Genomic DNA, 21,608 nt, shown 5'->3' with positions numbered 1-21,608 from the left:
CAATTATAAATGAGGCCACCAAATGGCTTCAGGCTCTAATCAGCCTCTTCTGTCCACCTCAGAGAGCAGACAAATGTGAAAATTGCTGTTCCCTAAATGCCAGAGAAGAATGTCTCCCCAGTGCCCTGGTGGAAGGCTGGCTCCCAAAAAAAGTATTATCTCATCTCCTGCCAACCTGGCTCTCAGAGGAGATGGGGCAGCCCATTAGCATCCAGAGAGACTGAAATCCCTGGGAGGTTCTGCCCAGTGAGGAGAAAGTGACCTCAGAAACAAGGAAGGCTTGTTTGCTACACTTCACCTCTTTGTGATCCGTCTCTATTTCTGAAGACTGGGACAGTCCAGCATCTCCATGGGGAGGTATGCCCGGTGGGAAATTTGGCATGGTAAGAGCAAATCGAAGGGACCAGACCAGCCAGCTTCTCAGCTCAGTGCTGGCCAGGAGGAAAGATAATTTCCCATAATGCTGAATCCCTGGAGGCTGCGACCCCGGGAGGCAGAGAATGCTTTCCCTATGGGAATCCAGGAACTAATGACACAGTGGTGTCCTGTCTGCTTTGATGGTTCACCTGCCTGAGCCTGAAGACAGAACCAAGAGAGTTTCTTCTGAGGTTCCACCCAGCTCCAAAAATCCAGTATGAGCTAATGCCACATGTGTGACTAAGTGGGGGTGGGGTGGACGTGGGGAAAGAGGAAATGGGAACCCAAATTTGGTTGTTTGCCGGCAGTGCCTGCGGAGACAGCGCAAAAATGTTGGCTAATGTTGGTAGCAGGGAGAAAGTGGGGTCTCTGCCCTTCTCACTTCCCTTCCCAGGGTTCTTAGAGAGGAATTTCCCTGGGGAAGGCTTAGAATGCAGGTTAGGAAGTCTAAAGGGAGCCACGGACTGGTAGAAACAAATTACTCATCCTAGAGGTGAGGAGGGCTCACCTCATGGGGGGAAGGGCACTGCTGGCGTCAGAGGGAGGAGGAAGATTGCCACCAGGCCCTGTAAATGCCTTCCCTTTCCAGGACAGGATATTTAATGTTTGCCCACCCTTGGCCAAAGTCAGCTTGAGTTTAGAAGAGACACATGGAATCTATTACAGAAGCATCAACCTGTGGCTTGGAAAAGTCAGCCCTTAGCCTTTACCACCCCTTCTCCTGACAATTTCTGAATTTCTATTTTTCTCTTCAAAAATATGAAGTAATTCAATATAGCATAAATCCTCTGTGATGTTTACATGTATACTGTATCTCAGGAACCAAATTCTACAAAAAAACTTTTGCAAAAAGAAAAGGGAGGAACCATCAAAGAAACCTCAAATGAAACAAACCACTAGAAACGGGAAAATCATATTAAAAATAAACTTCTGAAATTTTGCAGCAGAACCCTTAATTTTTCCTTTGATTGTCATTTAGCTAGAACCCCCACTCCAGGTCCCCCAACAAGCTAACTCTGTAAATCCAATATCATATGTTAACTCCCTATGCATTCCACTTTTGGCTCTCAAACTATCTGAAACACGTCTTGGAAGATTCTCCAAGTCTCCTTCTTCTCTCCATAAAACAAAAACAAGTTCATTAAAATGTCAGAATTCTGTATTCAACTAACCCCGACCAACAGTGTCCCCCACCCACACAATAATATGAAAGCACAATCCCCAAAGCATATGCATTAAATTATTGCTTTTTCAGTCACATAACTTTAGCATTTATTCTTGGCTTTCCTCCCATTCTTCTTTGTAGCCATTTTCTGGAGTCATCCACTCCATCAGTGCAGTTCCTCTAACTGTCACACGGCTGTGCTTGCAGGTTCCACAGATTTTGCCATCTACCTATATCTTTATGTCCCCATCACTTCTCTAGTCTCTTTGCCAATCTTCCCTCATTTTGTTTAATGAACATTTAATAATGATCAGTAATTTACTGTAAGTTGAGGCTGTCAAGCTTAACGTTCTAGCCAAAATGCCAGGTGTTCCAAAATTTGTGGTTTCTTATAAATGTCCTCATACTTGGTGACTTTAGCAGTACGATTTAAAATGTGACTGACTTTTGGATTCTGCCAATTATTGTTTTTATCTAACTTGGATATACTCCGAAGATAAATGAAAGGAATTTCCCATGTGATGGGACCCATCCAGAAATGCGGAGCCCCTGAGTTTTGAGGGAACGGTTGAAGATGCCTTTTTACATTTCCGCCTTTGTCTCTGATCTGCACTCCAGTTATAGAGGATACAGTGCACTATCTTATAGAATCATCACTGTTACACTTTCTCAAATTGGTGGTGGTGAAAGACACAGGGAAACACAATTAAGTCACAGGTAACTGCTGGATTAACTCAACTATCGCGCTCCATCATCCAGATGACTGCCGTATCTTCACTTGGCTGTAGCATACACACACAGCTTAACAGGAAAAACTATCAGAGCTGTGAATTCTAAGGATAAGAATGGTTCTCCTTTAGCAGACAAGCAAGATAGTGAGGGCTTAACAAATGAGACTCCTCAAAAGAGGAGTTCTCTTTGGAGTCATCCTTGTCTCACCTGATGTCTAGTGGGTTCACACCAGTAGGGCTGTACTGGTTGTTACACTATCCAAATGCTTCTACATTGGTTGTAAACAGCCACTGCCCCAAACCCCTAAGTGCCCCCACCTCTCTTACCACTTCCTTGAGATCCCCTGGATCTCTGATCTGGGGGACCCCTAGGTCCCTGTCCAGCCACAGGCCAGCTCCCACTCTGACTAGTCTGCACCCATGCCATCTGGATGCAATTTGTGCTTACCATCTTCAAAGCTGCAGTTCTCCCCACACTCCGTGGCCTCCTCTTCGGTGGGGTAGGGGGTGGTTGTCTCTTCGCTCTTCACAGTGGGTCCCAGAGTCTCTACCGTGGGCTTGGAGTCTGTGTAAGGGCAAAGGAAGATAAGAGAATGCTGTAGCAGCCTGTGTTGCAACCCAGCAGGAGGAAGATGCCAAACATCTCTAGAGAAGGGAAAGAAGATGCACACATGTGCACGAAACTCTGAAGTCATGTCTGTGTGCTGTCAGTGAAGTCAGGGGCATCGCCATAGTAGAATGAGAATGGTCCTGGGTTGCAGAACCAGCAGTGACAGAGGTAGGGACACAAACCCACATTCTTTACTCCACAGCAGAGGCCCCGAGTTTAGCACAAAAGGCCACGAGACAATAATGGAGGGGGCGACAGGCGACGCTGACTCCAAGGAAGGACCAAAGCACACTCTGGCTCATGTTTGCACAAAACTGGATGGACGGGAATATGGATTTAAAGAGGCTCAGACTCCACATGGTGAAAGTGATTTGGGGCTATGCCTTTAGGTCAGGGTGTGGCAAGCTCAAGTGTTTCCTGGATCCAAACACCTACTGTAAGTGAGGAAAGCAGATGTGGTTGTGAGGGCAGGGGAAGGTTGGAGAGAGAGGAGGTGGTGAAAGCTGGGATCTTACATGCCTGGTTTAAAGGTGGCCTCCATGACTGGCTCCAGCAGATTGGGGCCTGGAGGGGAGGTGGCCCAGTGTGGCCAGGCCAGGTCTTCCAAATCTTTCCCCCTTTCCTTCCCCCAACACGAAAGCAAAAATCCCTAAGTAAAATCTCCAGACTCTACATGTTGGCAACTTATTAAAAATGTTATACTAAGTAGCACACAATGAACCCTGGCTAGGCCAAACCTGGCTGCAGGCAGGGGGTTTTGACCTCAGCTCTAGGTGATTCATTCACCTATTCATTTGCTTATTTGCTCATGCCCGTCATTCATTCAGCAACTATTGAGGGAGTGAATGGAGCTATGAGTCAGGCCCTGGGTGGGGTGAAAGGGGTTCTGGAAACTGGTGCTCAAGTCCATGTGTTTTGGGGTGGTGTCTTCATCCCAGAGCTGTCCTCCAACAGGATGCCAGTGCCTTGTCCCTCTCATCTCTATACATGCTCCTTTGCACTACTGTATGTGATTAGGCGCCTTTGTCAGGCACCCTTCAGGATACCATTTAATAAAGCCAGGAGCTGGAGGAAATTGCTAAATACGCTGAATAGCTTTTTCACGGTCGGCTTCCCACCTTTCTGCTATTAAATACTACGCACATAACCTTTCATACTTCCCTTTGCTGTGTCTGCCTTTTGCTCACAGTAAATAGCAAATAACCTTGAAGCGTCCTAATTTGTAAGTTCAAATTTGTCACTGTGTCATAGAAACTCGATTGTAAAGCAAACTATGGGGCAGTAAGGCAAAACATAATTATTTGAAACACAAACAAACCAACTAACAGGTGAAGCAGCCCTGCCAAAGTATTTAGCTGCAGCAGCTCAGCCCAGCCCATTATTTTTCCTGTTATCCTTTGGGATAGGGATGAAGAAGTGAACCGAAGATGAGTGTGAGAAACAGATGGAAATTCGAAAAGCAAACATAGCCACGTGACCTATGGAGAACAGTTTCTGGAAATGTTAGGTAGCAAAATGGGTCAGCTGATAGGTGTAAAGAATGTTAAACCCAGGGGCCAATGAGGCACCAGAGGGCAGGGCGTGTAAATGAAAGTGGAGGAACGGCGGGCACGGAGGCCTCGGTGTTTATACTGTTTGTACTATGTTTGTACTGGGTGCTCCAAGGTAACTGCCCATCAAACAGCAACGCTCCCCCTGAAATTGAAACCAGATGTCAGAGACTTCAAAGGAAAGGAGGCTGGGCAGAGGGGAACGCTCCTCAACTCTGATCTTCCAAGGAATGGCCTGGCAGGGCTTTGAAATAAGAAACCTGTCGCTGACCATCACCCGTGTAATTTGGGGCATGTTGGGATTGGGGAGCAATGAAGGAAAGAGGTCATTAGCAACTGTCCCACTGGCCAGACTGGGAGGGCATGGCACCGAAGGGCAAGGGATGGGGGGAAGAATGAGGTGGACTTCATCCAGCTGAGTGACCTCTGGCAAGTGACTTCTACCTTCTGGGGCTGTTTCCTTGTCTATGAAAGAGGAATTGGCCCAGGTCTGTGATATTTCCCAAACCACGCATCACTCTCATCATTGGGTTGTGGAATCCATCGAATAGGTCATGACTAGCATTTAAAACATATCGACTATAATATTTTGGAGTGCACTTCCATGGTTAAGATGACCATTGCTTTGGGAACCTTTTGTTTCAGTTACAGTTATTTATCATAACAGGTTTGCTGGGTGCCAGGCAGTAGTCTAAGTATTTCACATCCATTCATTCATTTAATCCTCACAATGACCCTATGGGGTAGACAGACTATTGTCCTCTCCATTTTTCAGCTAAGATAACCAAGGCGCTGAGAGACTAACTTTCCTGAGGTTATGCAGCCAGCAAATGGCAGGGGCAGGACTTGAACTTGGCAGTCTGTCTCCAGAGTCCAAGCACTTACCCATACACTGTACCCCCCCGTATACACCACTGTGTGTGAGTGCTTATAAGTGAAGCGGGTTGTGAAGGAAAATTATTTTAAATTGTGTATCATGGGCAGAAATGTGTGAAAGCCACTGGCTTACGAGCTCCTGGATCCCCTACAGCGCTGAGCCCCTGATTCCAGGGCACATAAATGAAGCCAGCTTGTATCGGGGGGAGGTTTTCTGCACCTGTGAGAGGACAGGTGACACACGTTTAGCAGGCTGCAGGGAACTTTGGCCTCAACCCCAGGTAATGGGGAGTTAAGTGTCTTCCTATGAAGATGTGTTCGCTGGGGCTGCCTTCAATTCAAAAGTGAGGAGGCTAATTTGGGCCCAATTCCCAGCCCGTGTGCCTCAACAGGGCTCCTCTGCGCTGCTGTAGCCAGCATACAGGCAGCATTTTTCTCCCTGGGAGCCAAAAGCACTTCTCCGACATGCCCTTATTAATCCTTCATGCCATCCTGCCGGCTGAGCCAGTGACAGGTACGGCACAGATAGGAAAATGGGGATACCTGGGGCCCTGGCGGAGGAGGGCAGGATAGCTCAGGCTGGTGGCTGCTCCTGCTGGCATCAGGCTCAGTCCCTGAGCCCCAGTGGCTCCCACGAACTCCTTTTGGCAGGCAGTGAGTGAGCTCTGGGTAAGATCTGGTGCCAGCTCTGCTGAGGGAGGAGGGCTGGTGCCCCAAGGAAAGGAAGGTAGGGCCTGACTCAGAAGGGCAGGGCCCTCCCTCGGAAACCAGGAAGGCTGGGCACCCTCCGTGGGCCTCACCCTCATTTGGAATAATGAGAGGTGTTCCCCAAGGCCTGGGCCACCTGGCAGGAATGAGCAGGACAATGAGAAGGAGTCCTGCCCCCATCAGCTCCCTGCAACAGGGTCCCTCCTGAGCAAATAAATGCCTTTTACAGATGTGGCTCCGAAATGAAAATGAAGTCTCTTAGCCACTGACATCTGGAGGCCAGATTCAGACATAAACCGATTACTTTATTATCATGAGGGGTTTTTTTCTTCCCTAAATCAACAGCCACAGCCCTCTGGCCTGAAGAGCCAGGGTCTAATTGAATTTGGGTGGGTGGTGTGTGGTTATGATTTGTTTTTGAGAGACTCGGGTTGGAGAACTGAAATGATCCCTTAAAAAAGACAAAGTACACCCCTTGAGAAACTGTCCCAAGTCCAGAGGCTGCAGTACCCGTGGTCTGAGGCAGGAGAACACGGCAGGGATCTGCAGCATTTCCAGCTCCTGGGATGGCTGCCCCCTCCACAGCCCTCCCAGGGCCTCGTGGGATGCCAGGGTCAGAGGACCATGTGGGTGAGATGCAAAGAGGAGGAAATGTCATCTTACCTGTCCAGTCACAGCCCAGCACCTCCAGCCGCATCCCAATCCCCGCCGGCGACCACCTCTCCGGGTATACCCGCACATACTGTGCCGGAATGGGGTCAAACCTTCGGATGTCAGGGGTGTCATAGTGCATGTTCCCTTCGAACAGCTGCAGGGAGAGAGGCCACTCAGCCCTTCTGGTGTGGGACCCAGTCCCTATCACCTTCTTCCCTTTCCTTCCCCTTCTCCTCCCTGCCCCGCACGTCCTGCTAGGAAGGCAGCTTCCTAGTTGATTCCTGGTCACTGGGACATTCTGATCCACGCGAGCTTCATTTTCAGACCAAGGATTTTATTCATTTGGAAGGTGGTTAGGGACCCAGAATTATGGAAAATAGGAAGTAAACAAAGGTGGCAATTTCCAGGTTGTGTCTTTTACCTGGCGACTAAAATGGAGTATCTGGGGAAGAATTTGGCTCCAACTGCGTTTTCAGCTGACTTTGGCTAGAGAGCGGGGAAGGCAGTTTGGGCGATCTTTGACCGTTCTGAATTCCTGGTCTACAGGGAAAGGGACACTTCTTTTTCTAATGCATGAAAGCCTCCATTGAGGTAACCCAAGCTGACTGATAGTTCCTAGCTCACTGAGAACCTTACGGGAAAATGACCCCTAGGCCAATGACACTGTCTTCTGGTCACACATCGATAGTCTTAGACTGTTTCCCAAACCTTTGTTTAGGGAAAGCACTCCTGTCAAAAGAAACCTCACACGGAGCCCCAGTACATAAAACTGATGATGCGGGGAGCAGGGGGCTGCTTTGGTGGAGCTGGGTGGAGGACCAGCCTAGAGTACACTTGGAGACACTCATCCGGGGGAAGGACAGGAGTGGGTGGCCAGGGCCTGCAGCTGATTAGCCCCCAGAAATTCAGCAGGACCACTCCAGTTTTCAGGATGCCCTGCGTCCACAATTCTGAACCAGAAGCACTGTCTCGGATAGGGCTGTCTCCCACAATGGCAAAGATCAACTTCTTTCCCAAGAAAAACCAGGCTCAGCTCTCCCTGGGGAAGCCTGCGGTCCAACTTCTGCTCCATCGATGCAAGGTTCCAGTTACCAAGCCCTGAGCCTTTCTAAGCCTCTGGAGTTGAGAGCTGGGAGTTTACCTCAGCATTGCAAAACCTCCAACCCAACTCTTGCCGCTGTATTCAGAATGGAAACATTTGCTTAGCAAAGGTGGCCCCGAGACATGCAAACGCCCTCCTTTTTTAGGGACCTGTTCTTTTGAGAAAAACAAGGGGTAACTAGAGATAAGAATCAGAGAGCCTGGCCTGCCAGGAGACTGATCTGGGGAGGGACAGAGGTATGACGTCTCCTCCCCTTCTGGGGCTCCTTGTGTCTGTGTTGAAGGCTGACCTTCACTCTGGTGGCAGGGGAGTAGGCTGTACTGGCCTGAGCTTCTGGCTCGGGGTGAGTTTCTCTTGCTTCTCCCTTGCCTCAGTTTGAGAGGCCGGAAAGATCTAAGCAGTCAAAACTAGGAGAATACAAAGGAATGCAGCGACATTCAGAAAAACATCGTTATTTTTGGAAGTCAACCTCTAGTTTCTATAGCTTGGCTTCCAAAAACCACATCCCCTTTAGATGTCTGGCCAATTTCAAGGAGACTTTATCTGAAAGAGTGTATAAAGAGTGTTGAACTTTATAAAAAGGCAGTGTTCAGTAGGGGTTAGGCATCTGGACTTTGGAGTCAGACTTCCAGTTTCTGAATCGGCTCTATCACAGGTGAACTGTGTGACCCTGGGCATGATATCAAGTGTCAGTTTATCATCTCTAAAATGGGAGTGACAAAAAGATCTACTTTGCACAGATGTCGTAACGATTAAAAAAGAGTCCAGGCCGGGCGCGGTGGTTCATGCCTACAATCCCAGCACTTTGAGAGGCCAAGGCAAGTGGATCACTTGAGGTCAGGAGTTCGAGACCAGCCTGACCAATATGGTGAAACCCCATCTCTACCAGAAATACAAAAATTAGCTAGGTGTGGTGGCGGGCACCTGTAATCCCAGCCACTCAGGAGGCTGAGGCTGGAGAATCGCTTGAACCCTGGAGGCGGAGGTTGCAGTGAGCCGAGAACAGGCCACTGCACTCCAGCCTGGGTGACAGAGACTCCATCTCAAAAACAAACAAACAAACAAACAAACAAACAAACAAAAGAGTCAGAAATAAGGTATTTAGCACAGTGCCTGGCACAAAGTAATCTCTCAAACGATATTTGTTTTATTGGATTTCAGGAGTTGGATGACGACTGTTTAGATGGGACATCGTCAGTCTCAACTCCCTGTACCACACTTAGCCTCCCTGTTGAGGGTAACGTTACAGAGGCCTCCAAGAACAGCCTACCTTTGGCTGCTGGGTCCTGGGGTCCTGAATGTATTCCCAGTCCTTGCCGTTTAGGCTGTAGGAGACTTTGAACTTGCGCACAAATGCTCTGGCTTCCACAGCAGTGATACTGTCTCCTCCGCGGGCTCCCTGGATGATGACACCTTTCACTGTCTTGGGTGTTCCCAGATCTACCTGAAGCCACTCCTCACCGGGCTGGGCCTGAGGGATTCGAGGGAACCAGCCCGAGCGGCTGCTGACCAGGCGGGCTGCACTGGGGCTCCAGAGGTATTCCTGGGTGGAAGAGGCGGAGATCTGGGAGTCTGCAATGAGGCCTGAGAGCATCCCCAGCATGTTGGAGCAGGGAGCATCTGCAGAGAGGAGAGGAAGATACAAGAGGTCATGGCTGACACCTGCTAACCAGGGACCACCCCCTATAAGAAGGGAGCTGCAAAAGAGCCCAACTGTCAAATACTAAGTCAGCACTAATTTCTTTGCATGGTGAATGTGTACAGCACTGTGGTTAAGAGCCTGGACTCAGAGCTAGACTGCCTGTGTTCATGTTCACTCTGCCACTTACTAGTCAGAGGGCCTTGGGCAAATTATTTAATTGCTCTTTGCCTCAGTTTCCTTAGATCTAAAGGGGAGCTAATAGAGGTGCCTACCTCTTGAGGGCTGTTGCAAGGATTCTGTTAGTTACTAAGAGCTCACAGGACGGTGCCTGGCATATTTAAGTATCCAATGGCCATTAACTATTTGTGCTTACAGCTCTAACCAAGGACTCTCAGAATGTGTGTCTGCACATCCCTGTTGATGACACTAGTCCCCACTGACCCTATCAGGGACACTGAGAACAGGGGAACTGAGCTAAACATTGAACTATTTCCTAGTAATTGTTTTGCCAAGTAGAAGGAAACTTTCCTGGCATCAGTATCAGGTCTTTACTTCCCAAATAACTGCTCTTTACTGCCTTGGATCCTTCCCACATGCTGTTCCCATGACCCAAAATGCTTTTCCCTTCAGTCACCCCCAGACTAACATTTTCTTACCCCCAAGCTCAAGTGTCATATCCACAGAAAAGCTGTTCCCAAATTTTCAATCCTCACTAAATTGGTTTCCCTCAGAGCCCCCTGTTCTTTTCCTTCATATGCACATTCTAGTTTATCCAGTACTTGCATTTGTTTATTATCTATCTTGCTCACTAGCCTGAAAGTTCTACGATGTCAGAGACCCCATCTGTTTTGTTCCTGTCTCTATGTCCCATTCCCAGTGTGTGCCTGGCACATCAGATGTGTGGAACAAATGATTGAGTGGAGAATGCATGAATAAATGATGTCAGGCAAGGCAGGGTCTATAGTCAATGTGCATTTCATACTTGCAAACTGAGCTATGGATAAAAAAGATCCTCCAGGTTGTTCCCCTTCTTCAAAATCACTGGTTCTCTCCTTTCAATCTTCCAGAGAATGACCTCTACCTAAATCTTTGCTGATTATCCTGGAACAGCAACAGGGAAGGGACAGAAAATAGTCCCCTAGACAGGATTAGCATAAACTGATCCCATTAGAAGAAAATGGGTCTTTGTGTAAATGTGGTAAGAGCAGAGAATTTGAATTGAGAAAATGTGGGTGCAGATCCTGGCTCTGTCACCTCCTAGTTGAATGACTTTGGGCAAGCTATTTAGCCTCTTTGAGTCTTGGTTTCCTTATCAGTCCCTGGCCCACCTTACCTCACAGGGTTGTTAGAAAGTGTAGGCAAGATGATAAACAAGAAAGGCATGTGGAGATGCAGAGACTGTACAAACACAAGGTGTTTTAACTAGAAACCTCAAACAGGGTCAGACCTTGGAGCACTCCCTGTCAGAGCTGGAATGATTAGGGGAAAGGCACGTGGATGGATGTACACTGAAAACACTTCCGGGTCAAAGAGGCAACTTGCCTGCCCTGGGCTGAGCCCACAAGATAAAGGGGATTGGTCTGTCCATAAATTTCTGGGGCTAATCCAGCCATCATCACCTCCCATCTGCACCCCCTGCATTGCCTCCTATAATGTCCCAACTCCCACTCTGGTCTTCTCCAATCTACATGCCTTGGGTTTCAGCCCACAAGCCGTGTCCATGCTCCTCACTTCCTCTTTTGGTCCCTCTTGCCACCGTGCCATTGAGAAAGCTGTGACCATTGCCTGGTGCACTTTCCCTCCCTTCTTCACCAGGTAATGTCTGTTATTTGCCTTCTAACCTCACCTCAATCATCACCTCCTCAAAGAAGTCCTCCTTGAGCTCCTAGGCTGGGTCAAATCCCCTACGATGTACTTCCAAGGACCATAAGCCTCTATGTCCAGACATTGATCATAGTTTTGATTTTATATTTATTTATGAGTTTATTAGTATGTCTGCCCAACTTGTCCATATGCCCACACAGAACAGAGTCTGTTGTGCCCACCTTTGTGTCCACAGCACCATGCACAGCTCTTGGCCCCCGGTTGAGGCAGCAGAGAGTGTTATTTGAAAGCAAGGGCTTTGGACTGAAACTGCCTAGATTCAAACCATGGCTCTACCACTTACTGGTGAGTGACCTAGCTCTTTAAGTCTTGGTTTCCTCATCTGTAAAGTGAGGAGAATAATACCCATAGAGTCCTTATAAGGATAATAAAATATGTTACATCTTAGGTGCTTAGAATGGCATCTGTACCTAGTTAGCATTCCGTAAATGTTAGCTGTTAATAGAAATCGTAGATGCTTAATAAATGTATACTGAATGAATGAATGAAAAGACAAACTCTGGTAGGACTTGAGTCCTTGAGCCAGTCTTTCTGGGAAGGTCATGTGGTGCAGTCATGCTGTTTGCAGAGAGTTGAAAGGGAGCAGAGCCTAGGACTCAGTCAGCACCCCAACCTCATTGGAGCCTCCACCTCACCTGTGACCCGGCAGCCGAAGAGCTCCAGCCGGAGGGCGATACCTGAGTGCCAGGTCTGAGGGCGGATTCTAACAAACCTTGTCAGCAGTGGAGCGTGGAGCTTGTTCAGAACCACCTCAGTTGCATCGTTGTTGGCTTGAAATACCTGTAGCGTAAGAGGCAAAACCATGTTATTGAAACCGCTGTTTGTAGTTTAGCCACTTGAGCAGTCTTTGAAGGGGATGGGAAAGTTCTGTCAAATTTTCTTTCCCTCAAGCTTAAAAATAATCAGTGGGTATGTTGTTTTGGGCTTTTTAAAGAAACACTGTAAAAAAAATTAATTTCTCACACTGTTCTACTTGAAAATTATCAGTGGTCTTCCCAGAAACTTTTAGAGGGAAGGAAAATTTTGCCTCCAGGCTGAGAGCAGGCAGAAGAAGGAAAACACTTGAGAAGCTAAGGAAGAAAGAGAAAAGTAGAATATCTGTTTAAAATGAAGTAAAAATATCATCTTTTAGGGCTACCAGACCTCACTCACTAGCTTGAACTTGACACTCCCTCTTCCTCATGTTGCAGGCACCTAGGAATATTTGCAGAGCATTTTCTAATTGCAAAGTGCTTCACGGTTGTTTTTGTTAGTTACTTGATGCCATTCCACCCATGAGCAGACGAGATGATGACGGGCACCCTCTACCTACAATGGCCCTGCGTCAATCAACACTTTCTTGGTTCTCTCTGATCTTTGTGGCAGGGTCAGGGTTGCAGACAGTCCTTCAGAGTCCTGCTCCAGCTTCCTCTCACTGTAGTCCCGCCCTGTAATGAAATCCATCCCTGTCCCCATCTGACCAATACATCTCTTATGGGAAGGAAGGCTTTTTGGAACAGCTTCTGATCCTACATGGTGGGAGCAAGTCCTGGCTTTCCAGATGGCCCAGATCAATAACTGCCATATGGACCTTATGCTTTTTTGTGCTCTCTGTTCAAAAAAAAAAAAAAAAAAAAAAAAAGTAACTAGAGCAAAGTATATGTGAGTTTCCCTTGGTTTTCCCGAACAAGGGTAGAGGGAAAAACCAACTAACCAACCATCACTTCTAAATCATATCTGTCATAGCTATAACAACCAAGGGACTCTGTAAATCTACTTACAGCCAACTCTGCAACCATCAGCGACTTCTCCTGCTTAGGAGAACTAGATGTTTCGGCTCCTGATATTCAGACCATGCCAAGTGTTTGGGGGCACCAACAGGGCTGGGACAAGAGAACTGGGGAAACTGGTATATTTGAAGACTTTTCAGCCAGATGCAACAAAATATCTTTGAGTATAAACAATTATATCTATAGTACCCCAGAAGGTAGATATTCTTATCTCCACTTCATTAGATAAGGAAACTGAGGCTCAGAGATGCCTGTCTGGATCCAACATCCTTGCCAAGTTTTTAGGTTTTAAGCTTATAGTTTCTTCTAACACGTTTGCAGTGTTTATGCTGGTGGCTGGGAGTCATGGGGCCCTTAAAGTCTCCAGGCATGGGCTGAATGGAGGTAGGGTCACTGTCCAGTGATGTGTTCCCCGTGTGAGTTTATAATCCCACCTTAGAATGGCTTTGAGTAATGGCAAAGAGCAGCACAGAAGTCTACAGCCAATTGACAACACAGTCCTTTCTTCCCCGTGAACTGTGAACTCCATCATTTAACAGCCCTATTTCCTGCTTGCTAAGGTTAAAAGTTAGAGCCATTTAATAACACACCACTGAAGACACCATGCCTTTTGCAAGTAAATGAAGGGAAGTGGCTTGCTGAAGACAAACAGGGAAGCAGATTTTCGCTGGTCCACCATATTCAGTTTAAACCATTGATCTGGTGCGAAGTCCACCAAATCTGGGGGTGCCCCCTGCCCACCCAGCCTGCTGCTCCCTCTCCTCCCCTGGGAAGTCCTCCCACCCGGGTCCTAAGGTTGACAGCAGGGAGCACCGGGAAAGAACTTGTTAGTCATGCCTCTCTCCCAGGTTCGATTGTGCTGCTTCCTGTATAGCGATTGTGGATGAGAAGGAGTGAGAAGACCAAGTTAGCAAGGGAAGGAGAAAAGCCAAGGAAAGGGAAGGAAAGAGGGTTAGGGCCAGACACTCTGGAGAAGGCCCAAGGGGAGTGGTGACTGACCCTACTTCCTTCGTACTGATAAAGGGCTCCACAGCTCTCAGGAAAGGGATGGGGAACTGGATCCAAAGAAAAGAGATTCATCAGTTCTCTGAGAATTCAGCATGAGGCAGAGGCTTTCTGTTTTGTTTTGTTTTGCTTTGCTTTGTTTTGTTTTGGAAAGGAAGAAGCAAATGCAGCACTTTGCTTATTTCGGATGGGTGTTGTGAGCAGCAGCAGGGGGGCCTCCACTGGCTTGCTCTCTGAAGATGGTGATGGGGACTGTGTGTGTGGTCGCCATCAGGAGACGCTAAGGAGTTCACATTGGGTGAAAAAAGCTTTACTTGTCACGTGAATGCATAATTGGAAAGTTGAGTGGATCTGAACTTTAACACTGCTGCTAATCCACAGCATACACACCACGCTGGTACCGTTTAGAAACACAGCATGTCTTAGGTGTTGTTAATATCCAATTTTATCTTATCCGACCCCTGCATTTCTCAGCCTTGGCAGGCAACACTAAGAGACCTTTTCTTTCCTCAGTGAGTAAATGATTGTGTATTTGGACTGTCTTTGGGATGGCGGTGTGTGCATGAGTGTGGCTTACATGGGCATGGGCTGCACGCACTCGCATGTATGAGCTGAGGGAGGGGGTCAGTCTTCCCATGGATACATGTGGCCACAGGCTCTGGGTGAACCCCCTAATCTCTGCTTACAGTAGCACCACTCAGGAAGGGAGGCAAGCACACAGTTTGTGTCCCCTAGGCCATCTACCTGACTGCTTCAATTGAACTTCAGTCTGCCCTTTCATTTTGCCCACTCTTCTCCCACCCTTGAATCAAATGAAGGATCTTTTCAACTTAGCTTCAAATTACCCTTCACGTTTCCAAGCCTAGTTCCTGAACTGTTTTCTTGTCTGCTCTTGACTTTGTGTTCACATCTGCCTTCTGTTCTTTGGATGGTGAAGGAACACCGTCTTATTAGATTTTTTAACACACCTCTCACTCTGAGTGTGGTATAGTGGGAAAAACAACACACACACACAAAACACTACTGAATCAGAAGCCAGGAGCTGCGCTCTGCTGCTAATTAGCTCATAAGTGTGGGCAAATATCTCTACCTCCCTCGGGCCCCAATTTCCTCCTCTGTTAAATGAGGGGATTGTATGAGTTGATTTGTAGGGTTCTCTCTGGCCCCCTGCTTCTAAACCTTTCTTCACATGACTTTCTGTGGTTTGAACTGCTCTAACAGTGTCCACTTTGCAACAGGGCACTTTAGTTACCCGTTGTCCCTTACAGCCTAAGTGCTTTTGCAGACAGTTGCTGTGGATTTTTTATACACTTTGAATAGTGCCCAGAACACATGGGGAGTGCCCCATTCACAGGGCGACTATACCTTGTTGATGTGTTGGTTCAATACCAGTTCAAATTATTAATAACAAAGAGTAATGAATAACAACGCCTTAGTCCTTACATATTGTCTTTTGCCCAAAGATATCAAAGTGCAATTTATGAAAATCCATTTTTAATGAAATATTAAGCAGTTTCTATTTATCCTGACCCAATGGGTTTACAAGGTCTCTATTTTTCTCCCTGCATCTCCCCTATTTATAGCTAGTAAATGCTATCATATATTATACATCTTTATGACTTTCTCAATGCTTCTGTGGTTTTAGAATCACCCTTCATATGTTTTCTGATCAAATTCACTGAGATGGATTCTTGGCTTCCAGTCTAGGCATTGCAAGGTAAGGGGTTGTGTGCACGGGAAATGACGCCAGGAAATTGGTTTTATTCCCTATTCCCTGACGACTCACTGAATCATTATAGGCAAATCAATAAACCTTAGATACCTTGGTTTCTCCTTCAGGAAAATAAAGTCGATAATAGGCTTGCAGATAGACACTTAAGTTTACTGGCCCTCCCTCCAAGGCTTGCATAGCACCCAGGACAAATGTTAGCGTGTAAGCCAAGTCACAAGTAACAAGTGGGTCTTTGCACAGGTGGGAGAGTTTAAGTTCCAAAAGCCACGACTACTCCCAAGTCCCACCTTCAGGCCAACAATTTTCAGACGACAACTTTGCAGTGAGGTATCTGAGAAAAATCGGTGGGTTGCCTTGTATGTTATACTCAGATAGGAATGTTAACATCTGCTTTAGAAGCTGGATGTCACAGAGGACATATATTTTTTATTTGTTTAATTTAATTTATTTATTTTTGAGATGGAGTTTTGCTCTGTCACCCAGGCTGGAGTGCAGTGGCACAATCTTGGCTCACTGCAACCTCTGCCTCCCGGCTTCAAGCAATTCTCCTGCCTCAGCCTCCCTAGTAGCTGGGATTACAGGTATGCGCCACCACGCCTGGCTAATTTTTATATTTTTAGTAGAGACAGGGTTTCACCATGTTGGCCAGGCTGGTCTTGAACTCCTGACCTCAAGTGATACACCTGCCTTGACCTCTCAAAGTGCTGGGATTACAGGTGTGAGCCACCATGCCTGGCCCACTTTTTATTTGTTTTAAAAGAAAGATCTTAGTATGGTTGTTTACTTCCCAAAGGAAAATCACAAGTATGTTCAAGGTGACCCTAGCTTTCTGATGCTAGTGTTGATTATGTTGTAATTATTAAAAATATATGTGTGTGCGTGTTTAAAAAGAGCTAAGTTGAACATAAAGATTTCTTCAAGTGCATCTCTGCAAACCAAGTTTAAAAAGCGATTCAGGGCACAAAGTGGTCTGGATAATCCATTTGGTGCCTCTCTGAATTCTGAATATAATCCAGCATTTTTCAATTGATTCTTGAGACCTCTGATTTGTTTTCAGTAGCACAGAACCTGAAAACCATCAGCATTTCCTGGATTTTCTGATTTGCACCTCTAGGGGAGTGGGGGACCTGCCAATTAAATCAGCTGCTATCCAGCATCCCAGTTTGGTTGTTATCTACACTCCCAGGCAAAGAAAATCAGTGCATTTTGACCATTCCTGTGAGTCCACAAGGCATGGACAATATAATTCAATGTAATATATATTATAGAATATATTCTATAATATATATTATATATATAATTATATATATATATATATATATATATATAATCTAATAAGAAGCATCCAGCCAGAACGCATCACTGATGGTTTCTGAGGCCATCTCAGAACATTTTCTCTGCTTCCCACCCCATTTCTAGTCACAGTCACCTCTTCTTTGCTGACCCCTCCTTAAGTTGTCTTTGAAGAATATGCAGTGACTGACATAGCTGAGGACAGTGAGCTTTGCAGCCTTCCTACCTTCTAGGCCTCTAGGCAGAGGAATTTTCCGCCCAGCCTAAAGCCTTTTCTTATATACCATTCATCTTTGCTATCAATACCCGTGTGCCCAGGACAGTGTAGATGCTAGCTGTCATCATGCCTGCCTCTGGGGCCTAAGATCCAAGATGAAGATTCTGTCCAAGTCTTTGAGCTCCTTGGAGGAGAGACACGGCTGGCTGTTTCACCCTTCCCAAATGAGGCAGGCCCTTTGGTGTACAAAAACAGTCTCTCTTCACGTGCACCACCTCTCATGTGAGTAGCGCTTCAGCACTCAGCTTGCACACTCCCATCTCTTCATTACCTATGGTGTGAACTACTGTTTACTTCTATTTTGCTGTAAATATCTGAAGTCAGCCAGCTCCAGGGACTGCAAAGAAAGCAGGGAAATATTTCCAAGATGGCGCAGTGCTGGAGCCCTGGGGTAGACATTGTGCACGAGATGTTCCTCTTCTTTTTTAAAATAAATATTTCTCTCCACTGATAAATGTTTCATTGCCTCCAAAGTTCTCCCTTTCAATGTACTTGGCACAGACACTCAAGAAGGAGGAAAACAAAGCAGGCAGAAAAGAAAAGTGGCAGGAATGCAGGGCAGAGGCTGGGGGAAACCAGAAGCATGTTTTTAAAACTAGTGTCAGGAACAAATGTGCTGACTCATCCACTCACCCTGACTGCAGATCTGTGTGTCCTCCCTCTCCCACCCCCTTCCCTTGCATCTGCTCTGAAACCAGCCATTGGGTCTACACGTAAAAATAAATTGCTAATCAATGAATGCCATCCTGTTTAATTAATTTGTTGCACAAAACAGTCAAGTAGGGGGAGGGAACTGTTGCGATGGGGGGGAAATGATATGAAGGCAATGGGCTTTTTTTGTTGTTTGTGAATCATGGTCCTGATCTTTCCCCTTTAAAACTCCCCTTTAAAGACAATTTAAAAACTTGTTTTAAAGCTTGTTTCATTCTAGTGGATGTGGGAACTTAGCCAGATATAGAGTCAGAGGCGTGTGTGTGTGTGTGTGTGTGCACATGTATACATTACATAGATATATGTATACATATATAAAAAGAGAGAGAGATTAAGAGAAGGTAGGGATGCCGGTAGGCAAAGAAGCTGTCTAACAACCAAATGCACATTTAGGACTCTGATGACCTCTGCTATCATCCTCCTTCACTTTCGGGCTGTTTTTGTCATCAGGCAGCTTTCCTACATGAAGGAGGAGACAGAGGCACAGGGGCGGCTGCGTTCTGGGGGGCGGGGATGTGCGCATCCCCATCTGTGTGGGCCTGCGGGGCCGCTAGATTTACTGCGGGATTATGTTACCCCCATCGAGACGCTGAGGCCTGGAACACAGCATACTAACAGGATTAGGGTTTCAGGATTTGAGACAGGAAAGCATCAGGGAGGAGAGGGGAGGAGGGCAGCTCAGGGGTGGGGCTGGAGAAGAGCAGGCGGGGGAGGAGCACAGGATCAGAGCAATGAGCGGGCTTGGGGGGAACAGCCAATGTCCTAGGAAGAGGGAAGGAGAAACTCGGACATTCTAGGACATTCTAGCTGGGTGGGGTGGGCCCTCCATCCCTGGAAACCTCCTGACACAGATGTTTGGGTTTTCTTAAGGAGGCACCTTTAACTCCCAGGTGGGAAGAGATTGAGGGAACAGGGAGTGAGGTTCCAGAGACCTCTGCCACCTGCCTGCCTCTTCAGGTGGAGGCTGTGCAAACCGGAGCAGGGACAAGGTGACATCAGAGAGCGGGACAATCTACCAGGTGAGGGCTTCACTCCAGTGCTCATCTACGTTAGTTGGGGTTGGGGCAAGGAACACGATTCCACAGCCCAAGCAGAATCACAGCGCCCTTCCACATCCCCTCTGTGTGCTCCTTGTCACTGGCCTCTGTGCACAGGCGGGGCCTTGGAGTTTAACATCAAGGCTATCAGCGCCAGGGAGGCGCGCCTCAGCTACTGGAGACAGTTCAGCACCCACGGGAGCTGGGTGACGCTGGCCGCGGGAGCCTGATAGAGAAAAGGTTCAAGCTTCTGTATAATGAAATTTTCCCCTGAGCTTCCTAAGTGGAGAGGCTAAAGGTCTGAGCTCATCCCATGGCAAATGGATAAGGGACAAACTTAATTACCTAGGGCACTGGATCCTTCTCCATTATAATTGAGAGGGTCAGATAAACTGAGGGACTTGAACTTGGAAGGGGTATCAGCCCCCTTCAGAGCACATACAACACGACTTCTGAAGGCTGGTGCCCATTACAGTGTGAGGTATTGTCCTCATCTCATATTCAACAAACAAAATTACTACCACAAAAGGAATAAGGGGAAGCCCATCATCTGCCAGGAGGTTTTTTAAAAAAAAGGTTTTTCCTGAAAACTTAAATGATCAAGTAGAGGCATAATTGCATCCCTAAGAGAACAATGAGGCTGGGATGGATGACATTTATCTGAGGCAGCTCAATGCAGGCCCCATCAGATGCAGGGAAAGGTCTGGATGACTTATCATGGTCCATTCCAGGCCTATGATTTTAAAAGAGGCCCATAAATATCCCATGGGGCCTTCTTACTTTTTAAATTGATAACTTGCTTCTGCTCAAGAAGAGCTTTGTGGGTCTACTCCATTAATTATATCCGCGGAGAGCCTTCCATCTACAGATCTCAAGGTGCTTTGCCGATAGCAGCCGCAGCGCCATTCCATTTGGACTGGGTGGAAGCACTGAGGCGTGGAGCCACTAAGAGATGTTTCCAAGATCACACGGTGCCCTGTTTAAGAAGATCTGAAAATAGACATCACGTGCTTCTAGCTGTTAGCCAACTGATTTGAGGGTTTGGTTTTCTGACACCACTCTTTCTCTCCTCCCAAGTCTCTGATTTAAAAATGATTTGTTTTAATTTAGAAAATAAATATGGGATAGAGGATTTTTGAAGTGGAGTGTTTATTTGTTTTGAAGGGATGTGGCCAAATCAAACAAATGGCAACTCCTTTCAACTCTCCATCCTCATGATTCTGTGGTGAAGCCCAGCTCCACAATAATGAGCCTAGTGGGTTAAGCCATGTACAGGCTCATCCTGCATGCAGAACTTCACTGAAGAGGAGGCTTTCCAGGAAAATGTGTACCTCTCAGTCCTTGGACTGAACACGTAGGAAGCCAATTTCCCTCAAGATGAAGAGTAAGGCCTAGGCCGGATTGTGGAGAGCGCCAGTCTGGACATCCAAGTCTGGTGACCAGGCACCGTCCACGGAGGCTCCAGTTTCCTAGTACCTGCAGCAAGGCACTTAATCTCTAAGAGCTTCAATTCTACAGTTGTGAAACTCTGTGAAATTCTCTAGTGAATAAGCTGGTGCCTGAGGATTTTCTGAGTCCCTTGGAGGTCATCCTTACATTAATGTGATGAACTCAGTGCATTCCTTCCACTCCTTGTGGGGTAATTCTGAAAATTCTTGGACCCAAGTCTTACCTCATCCCTATCTTCACCCATCCATCCTCGATCTGGCCAATAGCGTGCATTTGGCACCCCACAGACTTTCTCTTTTAGCCCAAATTTCTTCCAAATGCATCAGAATAGCCCAGAAACACTGTGACTAACCAGAGCTGTGTCAACAAGGGAGATCCCCACGTTTACCGAATGAGGGGGAACTGAAGATAAGGGCTTTTGCCTAGACAAATAAGGGCAATAGTCTCTCTCCCCCATGTCCTGTCACCAGCTGTGGTTCCATTCCCGAGGCACAGCCTATCCCCAGTGCAGAATCATGGAATCAGCATCTCAGGAGGGCAGGAACTAGACCAAGACCTTGTGCCTCTGAGCTCTCTTCCCATTGCTCTCCATGTGCCCCTCTTGGTATGTATGTACATAATTGTGCTTATAATTATGTAAACATACATGAACCTTCTACTGTTGTATTAACAATGCCATGTCTGCATCTAGGGTGTTATTAATATAGCTGGGGAAACCAAAAGCAGTAATTTCTGCTTGTGGTTTCTGAAGAAATGTATGCAAAGCAATTTGTATAATCTAAGGGAGCACGTGGGTTGGATATGGATTCCATCAGGCAGATGAGCTCTCTGCCTTGTGGTTATGCCATAAATATACATAAGGCGGGCCCACCCTGTATGAGAATCATAGGTTCCATATTTATGGCATGTGGAATTGGATAAAGATTTGGGATGTGCTGTGCATGTGGCCTGTGTAACCAGGCTGCGTTTGCCAGGAGGAGGCTTGCAATGCCCCAG

General features: G+C 46.9%; 1 protein-coding gene across 7 annotated transcripts in view; it reads right to left on the bottom strand.

The window, feature by feature from the left end:
• Positions 1-21,608, bottom strand: part of NRP2 (neuropilin 2) — a 115,379-nt gene that overhangs the window by 45,234 nt on the left and 48,537 nt on the right. For all 7 annotated transcript variants that reach the window (XM_016950360.4, XM_001136720.7, XM_016950363.4 and 4 more), the window contains 4 exons: positions 11,975-12,119; positions 9,084-9,433; positions 6,721-6,865; positions 2,762-2,878 (listed from right to left, as the gene is read on the bottom strand). In XM_016950360.4, coding sequence (XP_016805849.2) covers positions 2,762-2,878; positions 6,721-6,865; positions 9,084-9,433; positions 11,975-12,119 — 757 coding nt within the window. The remainder of the gene's footprint in view (positions 1-2,761; positions 2,879-6,720; positions 6,866-9,083; positions 9,434-11,974; positions 12,120-21,608) is intronic.

Source organism: Pan troglodytes, chromosome 13 (assembly GCF_028858775.2).
Source record: "Pan troglodytes isolate AG18354 chromosome 13, NHGRI_mPanTro3-v2.0_pri, whole genome shotgun sequence".
Classification (NCBI taxonomy): domain Eukaryota; kingdom Metazoa; phylum Chordata; class Mammalia; order Primates; family Hominidae; genus Pan; species Pan troglodytes.
The sequence above is the reverse complement of the archived record's forward strand: the minus strand, read 5'-3'. Positions and strand labels throughout refer to the sequence as shown.